At 34.1% G+C, this 25,213-nt stretch overlaps 1 protein-coding gene across 1 annotated transcript in view; it reads right to left on the bottom strand.

The window, feature by feature from the left end:
- GBE1 (1,4-alpha-glucan branching enzyme 1) overlaps positions 1-25,213 on the bottom strand; it is a 252,721-nt gene that overhangs the window by 35,916 nt on the left and 191,592 nt on the right. The window contains exons 13-14 of the mRNA XM_081301178.1: positions 4,686-4,870; positions 3,020-3,150 (exon numbers count right to left, since the gene is read on the bottom strand). Coding sequence (XP_081157304.1) covers positions 3,020-3,150; positions 4,686-4,870 — 316 coding nt within the window. The remainder of the gene's footprint in view (positions 1-3,019; positions 3,151-4,685; positions 4,871-25,213) is intronic.

Here is a 25,213-nt window from a genome sequence, read left to right as displayed (position 1 = left end):
CTAAACAAGACTTTACTCTGAAACATCATCATTGAAAAATCCCATGTATTTTGATTTGACAATTTTAACCTATTTCCGATTCCCTCAACTGATTACTTCTTGCTTTGCTACTCTCAGCAATAATCCTATTACCATTTTTTCCCATTTTTACAGTGAAAACTTGTATTTCCTCTTCTACATCCCATGTCCAAATATTTCTTGAATTCTTTCACTATCAGAGAAAGCTTCATATACCTTTTTCTATTCTATTGCTATTACTTTAGTTCATGCCGTAATCATCTTGAAAGTATACTGCAATTACATAATTAAGAGAATACTTCTAATCTCTCTCTCTTCATGAAAACTCTCTTACAAACTGGTCCATGAGAACTTTTCTTAAAGCATGCATTCTTATCAAGTAGTTCCCTAGTTCAAAAACCTTCAGCAAGTCACAATAAAACCATAGAAAAAGGCTAAACTAATTAACAGGGCATAAAAATCTTCTGAGATCTCAATCTATGTTTTCAGCTTTATCTGTTAGTACTTCTTTTTACAGTCATTATTATTCTAGGTACCACTGTACTATACATTATCTAAGGATATTTTATGTTTCCAATCACTGGAATGGCCTTCCTCAGTTTTTTCCTAATATATTATTGCCCATTTCTCAAGGTCTAGGCTTAAAGGTCTTTTATTCAATATGATGTTTTCCCTCTTTCTATTCTTCCTTATCCTTATCCTCTGTTCTCTCATGGGACAACTTGCTCCCTTACCATTTACTGCATTAGCCTTACATCAGAGTTTAGTTTTACATATCTCTTCTTCTTACAATCAAAGACCAGACTGGGAATGGGGTTGTGGCTCAACAGTAGAGCGCTCGCCTTGCCCATGTGAGACCCTGGGTTCCATCCTCAGCACTACATAAAAATAAATAAGTGAAATAAAGGTATTGTGTCCAAAAACAATTATAAAAAGAAGAATCAAGGAGATTGCAAGAAGATGACAACAAAGACTGCAGTAGATAGCAAATAATCTGTTAATGCATTCTGATTTGATTACCGTGCTATATAATATATAAAGTAGGTATACAGGTATAGGAGGATTTGGTCTAGGGGTTACTTATAGTCTCAAAATCAGAAAGGTCTTGTACCAGTTGCTGTACTTTCCATATCTGTTTGCATTTCTTCATGGAGATGATAACATTTTCTTCTTAGAATAGCCTAGCAGTTTTTTAGTGTGGGTAACCTCATCACATTGATTTCTTTGAATACACAGGAGACAGATAACTGAATATTCTGTGTTAAATGGAACAAATTTACTCAATCAGTGAGGGCTACAGCCTTCTCTCCTAAATGCTTTCATGTCATGGGGCCAGTGATTGACTAGGTGGGGAGAGAGTGGGGAACAATCTCTCTGTACCCTAAATGTCTCTGGGTAGCATGGGGTAGCAGCAGATGCTACAAGCTACTCACTGCACAGCACTGGCTCTTTCCTTTTTTCTGGCAGAGCAACATTCTGCCTGGGTGTCCTCTCTACCAATGGGTTCACTTGGTGAAGTTCAGAGATAATTCTTGATTAAGTCACTCATGGGGTAACATTCTCATTCCCAGAGATTTTTGCAGAATGTAAAACTCAATACTGGTCAGGGAATTGTGAAATGAAATTTTCTAGAGAAGTGACTTCATTCTTGAAAAGATACACAAAGCACAAACCATGTTTTCTAGAGTCTGAAGGTAGTATACTTAAATCCCTGGCTCTTATCTTACAACAGAGTGCCATCTTTTGAACACTACTGACTCTCTGAGGGCTGGAAGGCAGAAAGAACGAACCAGGTATTCTGATAGTGTCATAGTGGTGGGGTCACTCTACTTTAGAACTTTCATTGTGTGAGAAATATATTTCCTGTTTTGTTTAAACCAGTTGAACAGGGGGTTTCTCTTAGTGTCCCTGGAGAACCATACAGGATTTCATGTCTGTGTCAGGCATCTTGTGCAGGTGGCAGATGCTAATCCTCATTAGGGCTTTAGGGCTAAGCAAATTATTTTTTTGTGCTGATTTGTTGCTAAAATCTAAATCTCTAACTGTGGATCTAAGTAACTGTCAATATATCTTTAAAATGCACTGCACTTTGCCTTTGCAACAATATCAAATTTTGAAGTTACTGATGTGTATTGTATTCACTATTTAAATGTTCTATGAGGGCAGTTTATCTGCCAGGAATATTCCTATACTTACGGTATCTAGCACAGGGCTGGCACATGGGTGTTCAGTATAAAGATTCTCAGTAATGTTTATGAAGTGCATAGAAGAATGAGTAAATGAATATAGAAAGAATATCAAAAACATTCTGCTTTATCTGTTCCTGATACTTCCATTGTCCTACTTCCTTACCAATTCTAGACAGAAAAAGAGAAAGAAATATATCTCTATAGCTGCTGTCTGCTCTTTCCAACTTGGTGGAAGAAACAAAATGGAGATGATTCTCAGAACCAATGTATAAATATTTTCATAAAGGAAAAACTCCAAACCAGGTACGGTGGTACATGCCTATAATCCCAGCGGCTTGGGAGGCTGAGGCAGGAGGATTGAGAGTTCAAAGCCAGCCTCAGTAAAAGTGAGGCGCTAAGGAACTGAGTGAGACCCTATCTCTACATAAAAATAAGAAATAGGACTGGGGATGTGGCTTAATGGTCAAGTGCCCCTGAGTTCAATCCTTGGTACCACGCCCCCACACAGAAAAAAGAAAAACTCCAATTAATTGTTTTTTATATTGCTTATTAGAACAAAAATACTTTAAAATTATTCAGAACCAAATGTTTTTAAAGGCTGAAGGAAGGTCAGGAATAATTTAGTGTAACTCAGCTAAGCAAAGATTTATCGAATAACTCTCTCAAGTGCTCCTTTTGCCCTTGAGGAAACTGAAAGTTACTGTGATCAGTATTAGTTTTCTTATATGCTGAAATAAAACAAAACAAAACCAAAAAAAAAAAAAAAAACTAAATTCAAATGACCATATTCACCAGTAAAAAAAAAAGGATATTTTCCTGGTAATGCTGTTCCAACTCGGTAATCAGTGTAGCTCTTGTTTGGGTGGAAGTTGAAAATAAAAAGAAGACCTGCTCTCTCAAAAGCTATAATCTTGTTTCCCTCGTGCTTTTCACTCACAAAGGCCTGCAAGAATTAACATGTTACATTTAAAAGACACCTAGATGTTGCCACTATTATTTATAAAAATTTCTTTCTTTCCTAATAATCTTATCAATTATTAAGTCAAAGATGAAAATTCTAGAACTGTATATTTTTTGAACGTTTAAAATTTTCACCGGCTACTTGGCAACTCCTAGCAAAAACACAAAAGAGGATTAGGATTACAGCTTAGGTTTTAAGTAGAAACATGCCACATGAACTCCATTTAAAGTATTTATAAGTGCATTTGAAGACTTTTGTGTTAGTTCCCAGATTAATGTGGTAAGGTACATAAAATCGCTTTTCAAAATTTATTACTATAACATTATCTATTTATTATTATCTATTATCTATTTATTATTATAAAATTATCCACACTATCTATTATAGTTATCTCCCAAATTTTACATTTTTACACAACTTTGACAGATTCAGTGGCAACCTGTAGTACAATGCTTTGTATTTTTGTTAATCAAAAGGTCTGAAAGTAAATTAAATCTGTAAACTCCCTTATTTTATGCATCATGTATTTATAGTTGGCAGCCAGAGCTTCTGCTTTTTGAACACTACCTTCTGCCCAACCTCAGCTTTGAGAGGACTTTATTGCCATGCGAATCAGCAGTATCACTGTTGGTAATTTAGAATGTGAACTAAGGCTCTAGAGTAAAGAATGTGCCTTTTGGTATTCAACATTGTTCCTACTGAAAAGGAGCATCATTTTGCTCTCTCTTCTGGAAACAGCATTACTAATAAATGTGATAAGGGCATTTGTGTCATGTAGCCAATCTTACTGAATATATAAGTGTCTTTGTTCAGCCATTAACAAAAAGAATCATGGACACCAAAGTAAAAACACATCAACAGTAATTTCAAACAGCACTAATATAAAGTAAGTGGATTATAACTAACACATACTATATGCTAATTTTTGCAAGGAAAAAAAGTCTGTATAAAATTTGCACCTGTTAATTACATTTTCTAAATCTTATTGAAAACTGAGACTTTAATTCCAAAGGAGAGTGAGGCTCATGAAAAATACAAAACAGCACACAGGTATAATGGCATCTATTGAAATGACAAGTTGGAGACCAGTAAAGAGGAGGAAAAAAAGAATAAAGAAATCTACATGTTTTCAAAGTAGTTTCTTTATGACAGCATAATTATTTATATAAAGAAAAACAGTCAAAACAATTAAGATGTTTCCACAGCAATTTTCAAAGTGGGTTCCATGCAGAGCTTTTGTCATCTATTTTAACCAACTGAAATAAAAATTACTAAATTTAAACAACCACCACCACCTAACCAGGAAAGTAAGCAGGACATTATGTTTAAGATTTTCATTATCTATTGGAGAGAGATTTCAGTGACATGTTTTGACAACCTGAAGTATGTCACAGGGCACTACACACTGAATAACAAAGTGCTGTTTAGAAGATCTGCATATAGATTTAAATTGATTGCCATTCTAAGCATGTATAGCAATGGTGACTAAAGCATCACATTTAGAGTAGAGCACTTACCTGTGGAGCTGAAAGCCAACCACATCTTTCTTCCAATCTATTCATATCCCTGTCAAAGTTATTTAGGAATTTATAGCGAAGAAGGTCATCATCGGTTAAATGAAACTGCCTTCTGGCATAATGGTAACTCTCATTATTTCCTTTCCTTGGGAAGTCTAACCATTCAGGATGCCCAAATTCATTACCTGTATATGAAAAAAAATATAAATATAACTTACTAATATTAGCATTTCTTACTAAGATAACTACATAATTACATGTAGACAGTTTAGGTTATACGTGACTATCATTGAACCCAGTAAATGATGTACCGGTCTGAGTAAAAAACAACATGATCTAGAGCAAAAAAATACTACATTTGTACTCTAAAGCCTAGGTCCAGCTTTAGCTTCGACACTCATTACTAGCTGCACATTTCAGTTTCCTCATGCACAAACGAAAACAACTATATCCACTACACTTATTTCATCTCTGAAATAATCTAGGGGATCCCAGAGGAATTTGTGAAATCTCTATTATCTGTAATCTCAGAAATCTGTACAATGCTTTACAATTTTCAAAGGCTTTATATTTACATTATATTTTAATCCTCAAAGAATCTATTATATTCATTTCTAGATGAGAAATCCTAAGCTCTGGGCAGTTGAGAGATTTGCCTAACCTCACATAGAATATACAAAGTGGAAAAGAGTCATTCAAATTTACTTTTTCTAATTAAAATCAGTAGATGTTTCTTTCTTTTTCTCATCATCCCCCTTTTGCAGTCCTAGGAACTGAATGCAGGACCTCATGCATGCACTCTCCCACTAAACTATATCCTCAGCTGTATTTTGGATTTTATTTTGAAACAGGGTCTTGTTAAGTTGCCCACACTGATCTCAAACTTGGATCCTCCTGCCTCAGCCTCCAGAGTAGCTGAAATTACAGGCATATACCACAACACTCAGCTAACATACACAGATTTTTTTTTAACCATAACACATTAGGCAAGTTTATTGTAAATTTGGGGTTCAACAGAAATCCAAGACATTACTTGATTATTTTTCTTTTTTTCAGAGAAAAAATTTGTTATAATTAGATGTACATCGTTAGTTTCAAATGTGCTTTTGTGTGTGTGTGTGTGTGTGTGTGTGTGTGTGTAGCTTGGGAAATTCTGTTGGGAATCCATTTTTTATTATTTCTCATTATGTAATAAGAAGTATAAATTCAATAAATTTTAAAATAATAATATGCACATAGGTGCATAGTATGACAAAGGAAAGAACCAAATTTCTCACTCTGTGAGTCTATATTTACTTTCAGCTACTTTAAATCAACCCAAGGAATGTCCCTCTGCCACATTTAAGAGTCTTGCCTGGGTCTGGAGCCTGATTCACATCAGTCCAAGGTATACCCCACAGCATAGCTTGCTCCATCAACCCCTCAACTGGCAAAATAATGTAATTCACAATTATAGCCAGAGAGCCTTCTTCACTGATAATGAAGGGACTTTCAATCTAAGTACAAGGATATTTCCAAGTACTTATCTGGTGTGAGTGAGACTTCGACAAAAAGAAGAGACTTCTATCTCATGAGGCAGCTAAAGCATATTAGCCTACTGTTATGGTTTGGATATGAGGTACCCACCAAAAACTCTTGTGTCAAAAGTTAGGAGGTAAAATGACTATATTGTGAAAGCTATAGCTTAATTACTCCATCTTATTTTGAATGAACTTCCTGGGTGGTAACTGTAGGCAGGTTCAGCCAAAGGAAAGAGTCCCTAAGGACATGCCATGTAAGTATTTGTCTTCCCTATGTTCCCTTCCCCACTGTTCTGTCTTTGCTTCTGACTGCCATGATGGGAAAAGCTTCCCTCAACAATGTCCTTACCCAATTGAGGGGCTGGGCCATATCATCTTTGGCCCAATGCCACAGGGTCTGCTATCCAGGGACTGAGACTTCTGAAATTGTGAGCCCCCAAATTAACTTTCCTTCCTCTGTGGTGTTCTTATTAGGTATTTGGACACAGTGATACAACTACAGAGACTAACATACCAATAAATAGATTCAGGCTTTCTATAGGCAAAATACATTTAATTTAGTATGGCCATGGATTTCTGGGTTGATTCCAATATTAATAAGCAATAGACTTTTTCCTGATGAGAGCATCATATCATATTCTCACGTTCACAAAATAAATAGCAACAGATGTCTGATGTCAGCCTATTAGGTTGCAGGCACTATTTGTAAGCATTGTACATAATTAACTCTTTCCATCTTCAACAACTCTGTGAGGTAGTTACTATTATTGCCCCAATCTGAGATATAGAAAGGTAACACAGTGATTAAGTAGTTGGGCCTATGAATCCAACCAGTCTGCTTTTTAACAGCCTAATATCATATTACTCAGAAGTAAATGCTGTGGAAATAAAGAACCAAAAACCAACAACCTTTCATATATGGGGGAGAATTCCAAGCTAATGGAATGACAATGGATTAGAGTCAGAGATGAGATGCAGTGAAGAGTTTGAATTAACCCCCCAAAATAGGGTCTGTGATAAAAAGAGGCAATACATTCAGGATGAGATGAGATTAGAATGAGTGTTACAAACTATGGATCTCATATTGTAGGAAACAGAGAACCAAAACTATTGGCAAGTGGAGGACTGAGAAGTTTAGCATGTTTATTATTAAAATGCCTGCTGCAGTTTGGAAAAAGAGACTGGATATTGGAAAATTTGAATGGTAGAAAAACTAGAATGGAATCTAAAGTATAAGACAACAGAGGATGAGGACAAGTGAGATTGAAGAAAAAATATCAATTCAAATAGCATTTCTGAGATGGAAAGAATAAGACTTAATGACTAACTGAGTGAAGGTTATAAGGAAAAGAAATACCTGAATGCTATTTTAAAGTTTCAAGTTCAGGAGACTGGGTAATGACAGCTCTAACTGCATTAGAAGAAAATGGTGACAGATAGTTTGGGGTAAGAAGATGATGATAAGTTCAATTTTAGGCATGCTAAATTTAAGACTTGAAGGATTTGCAGGCATTCATGGATTTAGAGTGAGAGAGATAAAAATATGGTACTGAAATTCAGGAAGAGAAATACAGGTGGGAATAAAAATAATTTGTAAAACCTCAATAAGCAAACATAATTGCAGCCAGTAGAGTTAGAGGAGCCACAGGCAGCATCTTAAGAACCTGCAGGCAGAGAAGAACTGTGAGGGGGGATTGAAGAGCAACTGTTAGCAAGGTAAGATAAGGAAAGCATTAGAAGTAGTGTTAACTGCTGAAAAAAAAAATAGAAAAGGAAAACATAACAACTTGCTCTTATCATAGTTTTGGAGTAGGAATAAGATGCTATAGAGATGTGATTTCCAATTTATATTATGCTCCAGAATAAGCAAGGAGTCATATTAAAAATTTTCATTCCTGGTCATGCTAATTCATTAAATCTGGGGAAAGTCTCAAGCAGAAGTCTACATTTTTATCAATTTCCCTATAATATTTGGAAAGTATGTGGGCTAAAAAACTTACCCTGAAAAATACAAGTATATAAATATGAAAGTCCTTTATACAATAATTATGCTATAAAATTTAATTATAAGTGATGTGAATTTAGATAATGTAATATCTCAAGAGTTTAGTTTCTTCATCTGTAAAACAGGATAACATGTTTTATAAAGCTTTTTCTCAAATTCAAAGAAGACAATGTGAGGTGCTTTGCATAGATCTGGCAGCTGCATGCTTTCAATGTATGGCAGCTCTTATGTTACACACTTCTGATGACTAAAGTTACTAGAAAAAAGGCACAAAACATGAGTTACATTAGGGCTAAAATTTCTGACTCTTCTGAGCAGAGAACTAGCCATTCCTACTCTGCAGCAGATATCAAGTCACCAGTAGCAATTAAAATGACAGCAATTTGGCTATTTTTCACTTGTTATATAATATTTTTCACTTGTTATATAATAAATATACTTATAGACATACTATTTTTTAAAGTACAATTAAAAACATACACCACAGTCTGAAATCCTACCAAATAGTCACTGTTTCTCTTTTGGTAAATGTCTTATTTATTGCCATTTATATCTATTTTATACATATCTAACTATATCAATATCTACATACTTCTATTTACTATTTGCCTACAGCTTGTTTTTGAACAAAAGTAGATTTATATTATATAGTGTTTTTAATTTTAATATCAGAATGTTCCATGTCCATAAATATGTATCTCCATGATGGTATTCTATTATTTGCACACAATACTATTTTATTTGACATATCACATTAAGTTAGTCATTTTTTCTAGTGTTTTAGTCTAACAAAAAATAACCAATCTTACAAGTTTACATTTCTACACTGTTTATTATTTCCCTAACATAAACAAAATAAGTAAAATATCTCCTCAAAAGATAAATAGCAGATATGATTATAACAGAAAACATTTCCCATGTTTTGAACATTATTAATTATTTAAAGACATAGGGCAAGTTGACCAATTGCTCCTGAAAACAGTATTTACAAATTATATTCCTTAATTTATATGTCTAAGTTTCTACTCTGATTTTATTTTTCATTATTTAAATTGAAGACTTCATTTTAGGTTCCTCTGAGATATATCAATTTTAAATATCAATTTAACTTTTCAATTCTGTATCAAAAATTATTAAATATTAAGAATAAAAATCATTTTATAAGGCCATGCACATGCAAAATATTAGAAAAAGATAAAATTAGGAAAACCCACTTAAATTTTTGTATGTATTTTAACTTTCCTTCACTTATCCTGTTCGAATATAAATTCACTTCCTTATATAATATCTTAATGAGTACATATTATGTAATATGAAATTAAATTTGTAAGTAAGGAAAATAGAACTTATTTTGTAACTTGTTCATGATGTGGTGAAACTTTTTATTAAGAAAATTATTTATTAATTTCTATTAGTCTCATTTAAAATTTCTAAGAATCTAACTGGCAAGAACTCTTTTTAAACTTAAAGATATAGAAAGTCACATATAACAAGAAAAGGTAGAAAAATTATATCATTGATGGCAAACAAAACATTCTACAGGGTGGTTTTTGAATGTTATTTCTGTTGTAAATGAGCTGACAAGAGGCAAATTAAGTTTAATGTAGACAAACGCAACATTAAATTTCATTTTTGGTTCAAAACCGTAAACACAAGCATAAAATAAATGGAAGCAAATCACAGAAAGACTTTCAGAGTGACCTTGGGATAATAGAGAACCATTCTCAGTCTGAACAGAATACTGGGGAAGGCCTGTTAGTATCTTATACTACTAGCTCACAGCTCACAAATCTAACGAAGAAAAGTACTGTCATTAAAAAAAGTTAAAAATGTTCTTCTCAGCTGTGGTCTACAAATTACTTAGTAAATGTGGCAAGACTTGAGACAGTACAGAAGGAATATAGCCACCCAAATGAGCATATAACTAAGGGTGCTATACATAAAAATGGATCAGAAATCTAAATTTATTCAAGTGATGGCCAAAAAGATAATTGATTTGTTTTAGTACAGATAACTTGGTGGAGTAGGAACAACATGATCTGAATCAGCATTTGAATTTAGCCAAATTTTAAAATATCCATATATTTAAGATATACATATATTTGTGAGTTACAAAAAATGTATATATGTGCACATTTAACACACACACATACACATTACACACACACACACACACACACACACACACACACACAGATATACAAATGTTTTCCTCAATGAATGAAAGAGGCATCCATAACCTGGGATTAACACATGTCTAGTTTTTCCCTGGAATTTCCAGGAAAATGTCACATGTTTTTTCTTATGTGCATTTTTCTGAGGTGGCAATGTTTTCTTCAGATACTCTAGGTATCTGTTTGTGAAAGAACCATTTACTGTATTAGAAAGTCAGGGATTAGAAAGTTAGGTCCCAAGTAAGAATCTTTAAGTAATATAAAAAAATGAGACAATTTTGAGGGAAGCATTTTAAAAACCTTTGGCTGGTTTATTCAATAGACAAGAGACTTAGAAAAGTCACATTTGAACTAACACAGGGGCAGTGACTGTAACACTTGAGAACAATGCTTCTAAGTCCAAAACACACATTACAAGAAACTAGGCAATAACCATCAAAGCATGATTTTCTGAAGCTCATTAAATTATGATTATGATCAGTAATGTAAAACATTGAATGCTACTCAATTCAAAATGAAGGTAAGATAGTAATTTTTGAGCTGTCTCTTGGGGCATTTTGCAAGAAAATTCACAGTTCATACCATGATTCACTCCTTTCAATATAGCAATAGACCTGAGTGCTTCCATAAATAAGAAGGCTGAAAACTTTGGCTAAACAAGTTCAAAACAAAATCAGGGAAGCAGGTGAATAACACTGTTATGGTTAAATAATAACTCTAGAAAATTCTGCTAAGTTCCTTCTCCCCTTTTCCATTTCCTCTGTACACATAGCCCCATTTATTTCTGGTTAATTGTGAAAAACCTCTCAGTGCAAAATTCCTACTGGGACTCCTTTTCCTGTAATTAATTTTTTGCTGTTTGATGTAAAGGTCCAAACTATAAATTGACAAGAAGCCAGCTGGTACAGTGATGAAATTCAAGACAATATAACTAATGAAAAAGCTCCAGCTCTGTTAGCTGAACATTTTGATTAGCAGGTTTGTGTGTTTTGTTTCTCTAAAGTGTAATGCATACTAATTTTACCTAGGAATTAATTAAAGTCTATCACAGTCTCCATGCTGCAGATGCTATGTAACTCTTGGTTGTTCCCAAGTTTAGGTATACATGAAAATAACATAGTCCTTCAACTCCTATTCTGCTTAATTGTCCTGAAGACTAACTTTTAAAGGGAAGCATCCATCTTAAATTAAAATGCTTTGGATTTCTCAGGGTCTTCAGTGAGTGCATAAGTCACCAAAGCATAGAACACAGTAATACATGCTTTTCCACATCAGGACCTGTGATTTTGTTAATCAGAAAAAAATAACTGACAAGCACCAACCTCTCCCTTTAATATTAACTGATAAATATGGTTATGGACAAGGTCCACATCTTATATTTCCTTTTAATCCTCCACAGTAAGCTCCAGTGTACTGGATCTAAAATAGGAACTCAAATACTTTGTAAGGTTTGATGTTTTCCTCTAAAATTATTAAAGGTAAAACATAATTGTTTTTGAGGCACAGAAACAAAATAGAATTATCATAACCAGAGAGGATGAGATACAGAAGGTCATGCTGGAGGAGGCAACAGACTGAAATTAATAGTGCTCAGCAGAACAGGGATTTACCTTCACAGCCTATCAAAGTATCCCTCCTGCCCCCACATGGTGGATATAACGAGTTTGTGTGCACATGTACACATATGCACACACAGACACATGCACACACATACAGAGTTGGCCCTCCATTCCACATGGATTCTGTGAAATCGATGGATGGGTTCTGCATCCGTGGATTCAACCAACTGCGGATTGAAAATATTTGAAGAAGGTTTCAAAAAGCAAAACCTGAATTTGTCACAAAAAAGCTCCATGATGAATCCTTACAAAAGAAGTGATATATAGGCATACCCTGCTATAGCCTCCCACCATTTCATTGATCTCTTTGTTCTGTCTTCTGCCCTCATGGAAGAGCATTATTGGACTCGAATCTCATTTAGGTACTATCTACTTAAGCCTACAATGGTTGCATTTGTATTGAATATATATGCTCTTCTACTTATCATGATTCCATAGACAATAAAGTGTAACAACTATTTACATAGACTTTACATTGTATTTGGCATTATAAGTAATCTAGAGAAGATTCTAAATATATAGAGGCTACCTGCAAATACTACACCATTTACATAAGATACTTGAGCATCTTTGGATTTTGGTTTTCTGGCAAAGTTGGGGGCCTTGGAACCAATTGTATGCAGGATATAATAAAAAAGAAACAACAAAAAAAATCTTTAAGCCCTATTTCTGTTAAGTGTACCAAAGATGAACTATGTGACAAATGAGAGCAGATAAATTACTTCAGTTGTCTATTTCTCAGATGCTAGATTGCCTGTTCTCAGTGTCATGCCAAAAGAAGACAAAATTTCAGATGTTCATGTTGTTATGTATGTCTTGATCTACATGTGATGTTTTTGGCATATTTTTATTTAAAATAAGCAATAAAATATATCAAAAGGATAAAGGAGTGAACAAATAAAAATAAATTAAGAATGAGTACTATTTTTATGCAAACAATGTTCTATAAGCTAGATATTATTTTTATACAACATGTTTACCTTTTTAAAAAAAAACGTTTTTATTAGTGCATTATATTTTTACATGGTAATGGGGTTCATTTTGACATTATCATACATGTATGGTATATAACTTGCATTTCAGTTCCCAGTACTTCTTCTTTCCCTCCTCCTGTTTCTCTTCCTCCACTCTACTGGTCTCCCAACTATTTATTTATTTATTTTTAATTGGTGCTTTATAGATATACATAAAGGTAAAGTTCCCAGTGGTATATACAAATGTGTACATAGCATTATTCAGTCAATTTCATTCTATTTCCTCCTACTTCCCAGTCCCCTTTATTCGATTCCTCTATCCCACTGATCTCCCCCCATTTTCATGGGATCCTACTTGCTTTTTTCCCCTTATTTTGTTTTTGCTTTCATGTATGAGAGAAAACACTCAATTCTTGACCTTCTGAGTCTGGCTTATGTCACTTAGCATGATATTCTTCACTTTCACCCATTTATAAGCAAATGCCATAATTTCATTCTTCTTTATAACTGAATAAAATTCTATTGAGTATATACAACACATTTTCTTTATCCATTCATCTATTGACACACACCTGGATGATGTTGTTGTTGTTGTTGTTATTACTATTTTGGTACTGGGGATGGAACCCAGGGGGCACTTCATCACTGATCTATATCACCAATCCATTTTAGTTTTTATTTTCACTGGATATCACTAAGTTGCTTAGGGCCTTGCTAAGTTGCTGAGGCTGTCTTTGAACTTGTGATCCTCCTGTCTCAGCAGAACTCCCAAGTTGCTGGGATTACACATGTGTGCCACCATGCTCAGCCTGGAGGTTACTTTTTACTAGGATACAAAGCAAGACTTTTGTCATTCATCCTGAAGTCATATTCTATGTTGCATGTAGAGTCAAAATACACTTTTGAGGAAAATAAACCACACAAAGGAAAAGATGGTGTTGAGGGTAAAGAAGTCATTTTATGAAATTTTATCTGAAGTCAGAATTTTTAAGTAAGCTAAATTTTTAAGCAAGTAAGTTAAAAATGTCTTAGAAAATCATTTGCTCATGGACAACCTTTAAAAAGAATGTGAAAATATTTGGTGTGAATAGGGCACCAACTAAGACTTCATAAGTTCTTAGGTGGCGAAAACAGGAATGTGAAAAGAAGGAATAAACTGGCTGACTATGAAACTGATCATACACATATGGTTTTGTGGCCACTATAACTTTAGGTTTAGACTCAAAGGTTTAGTAGTGGAGTCTGTTATTTTCCCTAATTTGTCTACAGTTAGGATATGCTATCACTAAGGTTCAATTCCTTGTGGTTAAATATACATAGTAAAAGAGATTAACAAATTCCCTAGTTAATCCTGAAAAGCTGAGCAAAGACATGTAAAAGGGAAGAACACAACCACAGATGAGATGAGGGAAGATTAGAAAGAAAATGTTCACTTACATTCTCTATTTTTGATAACTGATATCAGTTTAATTGAATTCTGTCTGCTATCAGTCCCATGCTAGACAAGTGCTTCAGTAAGAATCCATGGCTTTTTAAAGGCACACCCTGATGCATCTTTCCTAGATTTCCAAAAAAAGACTCCCACTGTCTTTCTTTTCTTATGTAGTCAGTAAGGCTAATTCTTTAGCAGACAGACTTAAGTATGTGCTTGTAACTTAAGGAAAGGACTAGAATTGCATTGCCTTCGGATAATGCTCCCATTGCTCTATATTCTGCCAACAGCTAGTTAGCCTTGTTTGCTTCCCTGCCATTGGTTCTTGCTTCTTTTTGAGCAACTGGTGTCAAAAAAAAAAAAAAAAAAAAAGAGAAAAAATGTTTCATAGCAGTGTGACAGCATGTGGGGACACTGTGTACTTCTTTTTCCAACAAGGCAAAAAGTTCTACTTATCTTCATTTTCTTGTTTCAGGCCTCTCCCTTTGCAATGGAGAATACTAAATTTAATGACTACAAAGTCATGAAGTGGCCTATCAACAACTTTGAAGGCTATTAAAAACAAAAGTTCAAAATCACATAAACAGGGTTGGGGATGCAGCTCTATGGTAGAGTGCATGCATAAGATGAGCAAGGTTCCAAGTTTGGTTCTTAACTTCACCCTACCCCACACCCCCACAAAACACATACATAGTCCTACTGTGTTTAAGGTAATGGAATTAAAAGCATCATATACAAATCTCCTACAAAGGTTTGACACAACATAAAATAAACACCACCACCCTACCTTTTGGGTGACCCATAAAAGCTAATTTATTCTCTGCATTGCCTCAAAGGACAAAGTTTGAAGTAAGAGAAACAGTTAAAAGAACCCAGTTATGAAATGATACAGTCAGGAATTTAATGGGTGCTGCATTTAGCTTTTGTCATTATCTAACCATTTTGTTACCTAAATTATGCCGTTTGAAAATGCTGATCTCTATAAGGATGAGCAAAATTCTTTACTATTCTTTGAGCATTAAATTCCAATTCACAGACCTGGCTTCAATAAAATCAGATGACATGTCATATTCTGATCATGACCCAAATTGCCTGCTTCTATATCATCCCTACATTTAGGTCTTTGAGTTGTAATGCTTGATTTTTGCTTCTGGAAATTTTGTTCATTCTTTAAAAAACAGGTTAACTATTATCTCCTGAGGCTGAGACATATCTTTCCTGCAATCAGAAAAACATTTTTTAACTGAATAAACTGCTTTTTAGAAAAGAGACATATCTCCTAACTTCCTTTATACTCTCCATATCTAAGTTTCATCCAATGATGTATATAGCATAACTATTAATGTGAATATTCTTTCAAAGAGCTAAATTCAATGGTAGATACTCAAGTTTGCTCCTCTTCCATCTATGAGAGGTTTAGAATGTCGACTGTGACTATGTAGGTAGGGCAGTATTTAATTTAGTGCTCCTTACTTCGTATAGTAAATCGTTTTGTACATGCAAATATGCACTTAAATCAGTCTAGTACAATTGTACCAAAAAACTAAGGAAATGATAATTAAGTCAACTTTCATCCTTCAGACTGTAAAAGGATCTGAATAGTGTAGGAGACTTAAAATGAACTATGCTGTTTTCCAGAAGAAATACTTCTTACATATTCAGTTAATGCAAAATGAATATATACTACTGGGAACCGAACTGAAAATACATACCCTTAAGTCCTGAGTGAGAGATACCAAACAATTATTGTGCACCACAATAACTTGGACTTCACCTCCACTTGGATAATGAGGTGTGGCTCCAGGAGTAGGTGTCACCCAGAGGGGTTGAGGTATACTCAACTGTTCTTTGTAATCCCACCCCTTTGCCCTTTTGGTGATAGAATGTTCATGGAAACTTCCCTTGTGTGTCCCCTATGTAAGAATAAAGAATTCCAGTGGTTATCTCTCTTTCCATAGACCCCTAAGGTAGGAGAGCCATCTGGGATTTTGAAAAGGTACTTCTGTGTGTTTGCAAAGATGCTTTCTTCACTGTTTTCTTAAGTTATTGGAATAATCAGATTTGTGAACCTAGCATAGGTTACCAACTAGGATAGATGGCAATAATATACTACATTTTAAATATAAAGAAAGCTATTCTGAGGTGAATGTAACAAATAGCATGCTTAAAGAGTAAAGAAATATCCAAGAGACTACAATTATATTAAAAATAACATTAAAATAAGCACCCAGAATTATAGCATAAGTTAATCTGAGTCCCTCACAAATTGGAATAATTGTATTTAAAAAAATAAAAAAGAAATTTTATCAAAAGTTTTCCCCCAACTTCTGGAAACTTCACAAAGGATCATTAAATTTGTCAGGTATTTGGGGGGAGAATGAAACTTTTAACATTCCAAGTGACAGATGTCAAGACTCATGAATATCTAAGTACTCATAACTTGGGAGACATTCTAAACTACCATCCAGTAATATATATGTAGTTTAATGCTATTCCTGAGATCCATTTAAAAAAAATATTGGACTAGTTAAATCACAGAATGGAAACACTAAGTAAGACACCCTTCTTAAATGGTTTATTTAATTACAAACTCTATTGCACGATTTTATGCTTTTACATTATTTTCTGACTATACATTAGTCTACTACCCAGTTAAAGAATAATGTCTACAATAGAAATTAGAAAAAAAGTAAAATTAAGTATTATACAATGGGAAAAAAAGGGATATGGGTCAATTTTCAGACAAAATTTTTCATTTACAATATGTAACCTAAAGATGTGTACGTTTTTATTAGTGATCTGGTAAGAACATACCTTGGTTGAACACTTACTAAATGCAAGTTATCATTCCAACGCTTCACTCACTATTTTAATTTTCAAGTTGTTCTTTAAGATAGTTACACTGTAATCCCTGTTTTTCAGATGATTAAGGTAAGGTATAGAAAAATTTGATGACATGTAAATCATACAGCTAGAAAGATAAGCAGTCAGTATTGAAATGCAGACAGTCTGGCTCCAATGCTGAACTACTGGCTATTAATCTACAGGGTCAATATCCTGTAGATTGTTAGTAATAAGTGAAATTATGGATTCCAAATAAAGAGTTTAAGTGCAACATATAAATGAAATTATGTCAGAGGGTGTTATGAAAAAAAAGTCATGAAGAATAAGAATGTTTTTACTTGATTATTGCATAAACACTAAGAAAAAAAAAAACAAGAAACAACCAAAAGGACTCTCAGATTTCAAATGGTTTGTTACAGGAATGTGATAATGACACATAACAATAACAACAAGTAATTATTAAGATGATTTCAGTTTAGAATTCAGTAAAAAGAGTATGTCAAGTTATTGTGGCACACAATAATTATCCAGGTAGAGATCACAGGCAGGTAGTTTCAACATTTATGTTGGTAGTTATATTTACCTGGGAGTTACCTATATTAAAGAAATATCCAAAGTAGAAAAGTAAATAAACTTTCTCAGAAGGACAGACTGTGGAAGTGGTAAAAGGCCAGGGTAACAAACACATGAGGACTATGCATCTTAAAGGAGAAACAAACAAACAAACAAAAAAAGAAGTCTGTGAAGGAGACTGGAAGCCATGGGTAATTAAAAACAAATAATAGAGGGAGAATGAAAACAAGAGGAGGAGTCCAATAGAAACAAGTAGTTGCAAGTTTTGAGGGACGTAGTACAGAGATCTGCAAGACAGTGATGACCTTGGAGTTTCCCAATTGTTGAGAGAGTGGAAGAAAAACTGCCAGGGTTTGAAAGGGAAATGAAGTATGAGACAGTGGGGTCAGCACATATAATTACATAATGAAATTTGTCAAAGAAAAGGAAAAATAGATATAACAGTAATTAGCTTTATCGTTTTGCAATCTAGTTCTCAATTTGTAAAATGTGCATTGTAAAGCAATGGGTCAGGAATTTTCAATAGTTTCTCAGACTAAAAAAAAAAAAGAAAATTTAGGTTATCACTAATATTTATTATAAAGTGAAAAATAAATACTGCTTGGAATAAAGCATTTGTGCCAGAGGTCAAATATAGCAAAATTTCTGTTGAACAGTAAAATTCAAAAATTTAATTTTATTATTGGTGAGTTACAATAATCACGTCTTTTTTTTTTTTTATTTTCCTATTAGTCTTCCAGGCAAAATAAGAAATTACTTATGAAAATATTCTGACCCATAAGGAAAAAAGTCTTGTGTGTACCCAAGGTAATGTAGGTAAAAACTAATTTTAGGAAACAAATCCATGCTGATGCAATCGATTTCAATATATTGGATGTTAATGCATATAATAATTACATTATTTTCTTAGCCAAGAAAATATGTAATTTTCAAAATATACATTTAATAAGTAATATGAAGATATTAGGCCCTTTTCCAATTTAAACATGTGGCCTTAAAATCAACTGATTAAAAATGAATAGGTTTCCTTGTCTCTTGCTCAAAAATTGATGGATGTTGTAGGAAGGAAAATTAGAACTTAACAGTCTCAGGATTTTACCTTAAGTTGTCTGGCCTTTGATGTTATATTTGCTCAGGCAAGTCTTGCTCTCTTTTAGTTGAGAGCAGCATATATTGGCAAGAGAAGAAGAAGAAAATCAAAGAAGAATAAGAGAATTAAGTTGGTAATCATTGGAAACTTTAATTTTCAAAATAGAAAAAATATGTCTTTTAACTTTTAGCTCCTTGAGAAATATTTCCAAGAGGACAAGACCTGTCATCAATAATGATATGGTTTGAATATATGCCCCAAATTCATGTGTTAGAAACGTAATCCCCAAGGCATCAGTGTTGAGAGTTAGACATTTATGAGATCATTAGGTTAATACCATTATCACTACAGTTGATTCCTAATAAAAGGATTGGCTTGGCCTCCTTCCTGGAACCTTTGGATGAACACTCTTCTCTTGCCCTTCACCCTTCCACTATAACACAGCAGAAAAGCCCTCAACAGATGTGGGCCCCTGACCTTAGATTTATCATCCACCGGAATTATAAGAAATAAATCTCTGTTCTTTATAAATTACTCAGTCTGTGGTGTTAAAGTACCACAAAACACACTAAAACAAATACCAATCTAAGGAAGAATTTGAGGACAAATTTCATTTTATATAATAGAATACTGAGTTGCATGGGAATGGGTAGGTCAGGACCAAAATCACACTCCCTACCCTAAAAGTAGAATCTACATCTCAACCTGGAAAACTGAAACATTATCCTTGGGTCACTATTTTGATATAAACAGAATCTAGTAGGTAACCTTTGTGCAGAAGGCCCAGAATGGACAATATGAATGAAGCAGCGCTTCTCCGCTTTTTATTCATTAGGCATCTTTCCCACCTATTTCAATATACACCCTCCAGGAGTCTTTTCAGACAATTTTACCTAATTGCTCCCACTCCATGAAATTTTAATATTACAGATACACTGCATATCTGCTTATATGCTGTGGTACTCCAGAGGGCCATAAACTATTACAACATCTTAGTTGTGTGTGTGTATGTGTGTCCTCCCTCAAGAATTAATTTTCATCTCCACTGGGGGAAGATATCGTTACCACTGGGAATGAATGAATACGATATGTTTAAGAAACCATAAAGAGAGTTATGATGCTGGAACTGGGGTGCATACACTGCTGTATGCTTAGAAGGAACACCCTGGTGAATTATATAGTTAATCAGCTATTTTATTATATCTATTCAAAGAGAGTACAAAGGAAGAATCCCATTCAGCTCTCTTTAGCAACTATCAGAAAAATCTGATCTGAGAATATTGGGATTGGCTAGCAATCATGATAATATATTCCCAACTTTGCAAGCAAAAGAGCACATTCAACTATTTTTATTTATCCTGCTAATATTTATGTGACTGCTTTTATAGTAGGGCCTACACAAATTTTATGGGCTCAAGAAATATTTACAAATTTCCTGAGACAGAAGGAGAAGGAGAGGGAGAAAGTTCCATTAGTTCATACAGCTTTCAGAAGACTCTTGTTTTAATAAAATGTCTTTTAAAAAGTCAATAAATGGATTTTCCAAAATGTACCAGGTCTATGAATGTTTATTTGTTCAGCATGTAATAATTAAATTTTAAAGTCTATAGGAAGGCATAAAATAAGCTGATCCTTAAAAAGTACTTAAGTGCACAGCATCTTTATAGCAAAGAAAATATAAAATTAAAATAAATTATTATATTAAAATTATCTTTTTTAACCACATGAAACAAGTGATATTTCCTGTTAAATTATACATAACATGTGAGAATAAGTCATGGTATCTGTATGTCATCTTATTTGGGGATAGTGTTATTAAAGATGATTGCTGTGGTGGGAAGAAGAGACAACAAAATAATACAACAATTTCACAGTAAATTACTATACTGGTCTTTAACACTTGTTATCAAGTAAACTATTACATTTTAATCTGTGATACATATAAAATATTTTAAATCGCTTCTCGGCCTTTTGGCTAAGATCATGTGTAAAATATTTTAAGAGTATAAATTTTAAATTATTGAAAAGTTGTGAATGTTTAGGTTTTTAAACTTAATTTTGTCATCTCTTCTTTTCATCTGAACAGTCATTTTGGCAGAACTCAAAATGGCACCTCTGAATGATGGTGGTTTTATAGTGGTAAAGTTCTAATACCTATCATACTTGGTTTTATTAAAATTAATTCATAATGTTCTGCTAGACAACAAAGTGCAAACAAACTTGAAAAGCCATTTTGTTTTTTTTTCTCCAAAGCTATAAAATCCCTCAATTAAAAAAAAAAAAAAAACTTAAAATAGACTATTTTTAAGATTATTATTTTCTAAAGGTATGTACGTATATTTGTGTATGTGGTTATATATACACACACACATGCATTTAATTGTGGTAGTGAAGATTGAATTCAGGGTTCCTTTAGCACAGAACTATATCCCCAGTCCTTTTTATTTTTTGTTTTGAGACAGAATCTCATCCTAAATATATTTTTAAAGGGCAAATAAGCAGGCATTATGATAGCACTATTTATGTACTGAAAAAGGTGTAGTACTATCATTTTGCATTTGTAAATTATGCTTCTATGGGTAACACATTTAAAGACGTCAGTATATAAAATTTTTTTAAAATATAGACTATTTGGTGATTTTGTTATATTACAGAATTTTATATTCCTTAAAAATAATGCACTTTTCAATTCAAATTAAAGATAGCTTTTCCAAATGACAGCTACTGTATTAGTTTTATCTGAGTTGCCTTAAAACTCACATTACACCAACGTGGTGGCACACATCTGTAATCCCAGTGTCTCGGGAGGCTGAGGTAAGAAAATCACAAGTTCAAAGCCAGCCTCAGCAAGGACCTAAGCAATTTTGTGAGACCCTGTCTCAAAATAAAAAAAAATTAAAAATATAAAGGACTGGGGATATAGCTCAATGGTAAAGTGCCCCTGGGTTCAATCCCCAGTACCAAAAACATACACACACACACACACACACACACACACACACACACAACAATAAAACAGCAGCAAAAAAAATCAACCAAAACAAAACTCTCATTGCACACTAAAACTGCTTAAGTAAAACAACCAGGTTAGTTTTGAATTATGAAATAAAACATAGGGGGGTTCAAAGAACTTCTTTGATATCTTTTGTATATTCAAAGAAGGACAACTCTTATCCACATAGACTGAAACTGTATTCAAGTATTTGATTGTTTAAGGTATAAATATGCAATAAAAATAACTTATCTAAAACAATATTTCTACTTCATACAAAGTGACCTACAGCTTACAATTAAATATCTCTTTCATTTGAGCCAATAATCAAAGGGACTCTAGTATTGATATGACCCTGGAAAACAGAAACTATATATTTTCCTCATAATATCCAGAAGTTTTATTTTAAAAAATAAATGATGTGAACTCAACATGGGGATACTGTCCATTTTATTGATTTATGTGAATAGTATAAAAAGAATTTAGACCTGTAATTTAAAACCAACTTAAAGAAATTCTGATGGCAAAAGATCTTGCAGGGCTGTATTTGGTTTGAGTTGACTGTCTTTCAAGTCCATCTTTCACATTTTCAATCAAGTAATATATCTAACCTGTAGATCTGTCAATCTTTGTAAAACTCTTCCACAGCTCTCTATGACTGGGTTGCTGCTTCTGTGTGAGGTTTCTCTCTCAGCATCTTTCACATACTAAATTATTGTGTCCCTGATTCTGCTTCACCTTCTTAGCTTTGTAGAGTCAGTATCCCAGTGATGGATATACACAGAGGACCAGGACGTGGAGAAAAGAGATACTTTAAACTCAATCCCTCCTTCTACATAAATTTTCCTTTGGTGGCTTTTTCTTGTCTTCACCTATCATTCAAGTGTTCTTCCCTGGAGTACTCACAATTATCTGTGCAGATCCAGAAGGTGTTATCAACTAACATACCCATCTATGCCTCTCTTGCTTTGTCTCCTCTCTGGACAGTGGGCTCCTTGAGCTAAGGGCTGTTTTCTGTTTTGCTCCCCAATTCCTAGGCTGGTGCTTGATGCAGTTGTAGAGACAGAATCAGTGTAGAATGAAGAATCAGTATCTCAAGGAAACGGGATGATTAAGTCATTTGGAAAACGTTTTCGCCATTGATATGTTTCATAGACCACTATATGACACAAAATATTATCTGTTGTTTGCGTCTTTCATTCATTGCCTTTGGATGGGTATTTACATTTAGAGTTCCAAGAACACCACTGCCAACCTTAGCATTCATTTCAGCTGAAACAAGAAATGTTGGGTTTTATGGGGGTAGTGCTATGGAGTATAAGATTTTTTTATTATTGATTTTTTTAAAAAAAATTATTGACAGCAGAATGCATTATAATTCTTATTACATGTATATAGCAATTTTTCATATCTGTTTTATATAAAACTTGTTGACAACAATTCGTGTCTTCATACATGTACTTTGGATAATGATGTCTATAAGTTTTGAAGCAGAAAAGTTGGATTCAAATTCTGGTTTCTGTATAAGCATAAGGATCACTTAACCTTTTATTTTTCTATGTGTGAAGTGAAGATGATCATAGCTGCATTAAAGGGAAATAACAAAGCTTTAAATAATAAATTATGTGTAAAACACTTCACATACTGACTCAGAGTGAATGTGTAGGAAATTATGGTTACTTTTAGAGAACATGCTAAAATATTTTCAGGTTGAGACAAGTCGCCTAAATAATCTGAATCTCCTCAAAGTTTGGCGGGAGGGAAAGGGAGAGTTAAGGGAAATTGCATGGAATTGGAAGGTGAGCCTCAGGGTTATACACAATTACATATAAGAGGAAAGGAGGAGTAGGAGAAAAATTATATAAGTGGAAGAAACGATTTATAGTAGAGGGGATGGAGAGAGAGAAGGGGAGGGGAGGGGAGGGGAGGGGAGGGGAAGGGAGGGGAGGGGGGACAGTGGAGAATGGGATAGACAGCAGAATACATCAGTCACTAGAAAGGCAATTTGTAAATCAATGGAAATGTAACTGATGTGACACAGCAATCTGTATACGGGGTAAAAATGGGAGTTCATAACCCACTTGAATCAATCTGTGAAATATGGTATATTAAGAACTATGTAATGTTTTGAACAACCAACAATAAAATAATTAAAAAAAAAAAGAATATTCCCAAAGAAAAGCCTAATCTTTCTTAGAAAGGAAAAGGAAAGTTACTATATTTTCCAAGGGACTGAAAGGATATCTCTCTACTCCTAATTGCATATAGTTCATTTTCACATGCTTTACTTTTTTCTTAGGTGAAGGCCCAGGGGTTAGAGAAGTAAAGATTCAGATAGTGACACAGTTTTCAAACCCAGAAATTCATTTTTTAAGTTCCTAACCTCCTATTGTTAAGTTGCTCAGCAGAAAGGTTCCTAAAAGCATAATATTTTTGTTCTGAACACTTACTACATTCTAAGAGGTGACAGACACACAGCTCATCAGCTCTAGCAATATATGATCAATTGTACTTTGTAGTATATGAATCCTTATACCCTAGAATCACTAAGAGAGTTGGACATTCAGCCTTTAAGCTAAAATAAGGACTCTGATCAATAATCTTTGGAAGGAGATCTATGGACTTTAAATTTATTCATTTATTTATTTATTATTGGTGTGTGTGTGAGAGAACGTGAGTAAGTGAAAGATTGAGGTAGGGGTGGGCGGAGAGGAGAACCTTTAGAAACCTATAGAAAATGCTAAGTCATTGTGAGCCAAAGAAGAAGATAGGAGAGAATTAGTGAAAGCGAGAGATGATTTAAGAGCTTAATATCACAGCAAATATACATAAAGACAAACCATATCACAGACCACCACGCGGCCTGCGCAATGGTTTCATTAATGAGGTTCTAGGCATAAAGTTAGCTAGATGAGATCGAAATAAAACACACAGACTCAGTTACCTTATTTCTATGCTAGGTCCGAGACGGCTCCCCTCTCTGGTTCCCTCCTCTAACCGCCCAGCAGGGCAGCAAGGATTACTCAGGGCTAGCAGGAGAGAGAGAGTTTGAACACGCCTGGGAGTAGCCTTTTATTGGGGAACAAGAGATTCAGGGGAGAATTCCATCCAATGAAGGTTGAGGGGGGCTGCACTCCAAGGTCAGGGTCAGTGATTGGGCCCCTGGGGTCAGTGGTCAGGCACACCCCCACACGGATGGGCTTTCTCATCAGGAAAGGGCCGGGAAAGCTTCGACACAGCCAAAGCGCCTCAGACCCTTAACGGGAGCCACCCAATCACGTGTCAGAATGGCTTCCCACAGTAGG

This window comes from Spermophilus citellus, assembly GCF_964194105.1.
Source record: "Spermophilus citellus genome assembly, chromosome: 7".
NCBI classification, from domain to species: Eukaryota; Metazoa; Chordata; class Mammalia; order Rodentia; family Sciuridae; genus Spermophilus; species Spermophilus citellus.
Note: the sequence above shows the minus strand (reverse complement) of the source record. Positions and strands in the feature narration are given on the sequence as shown.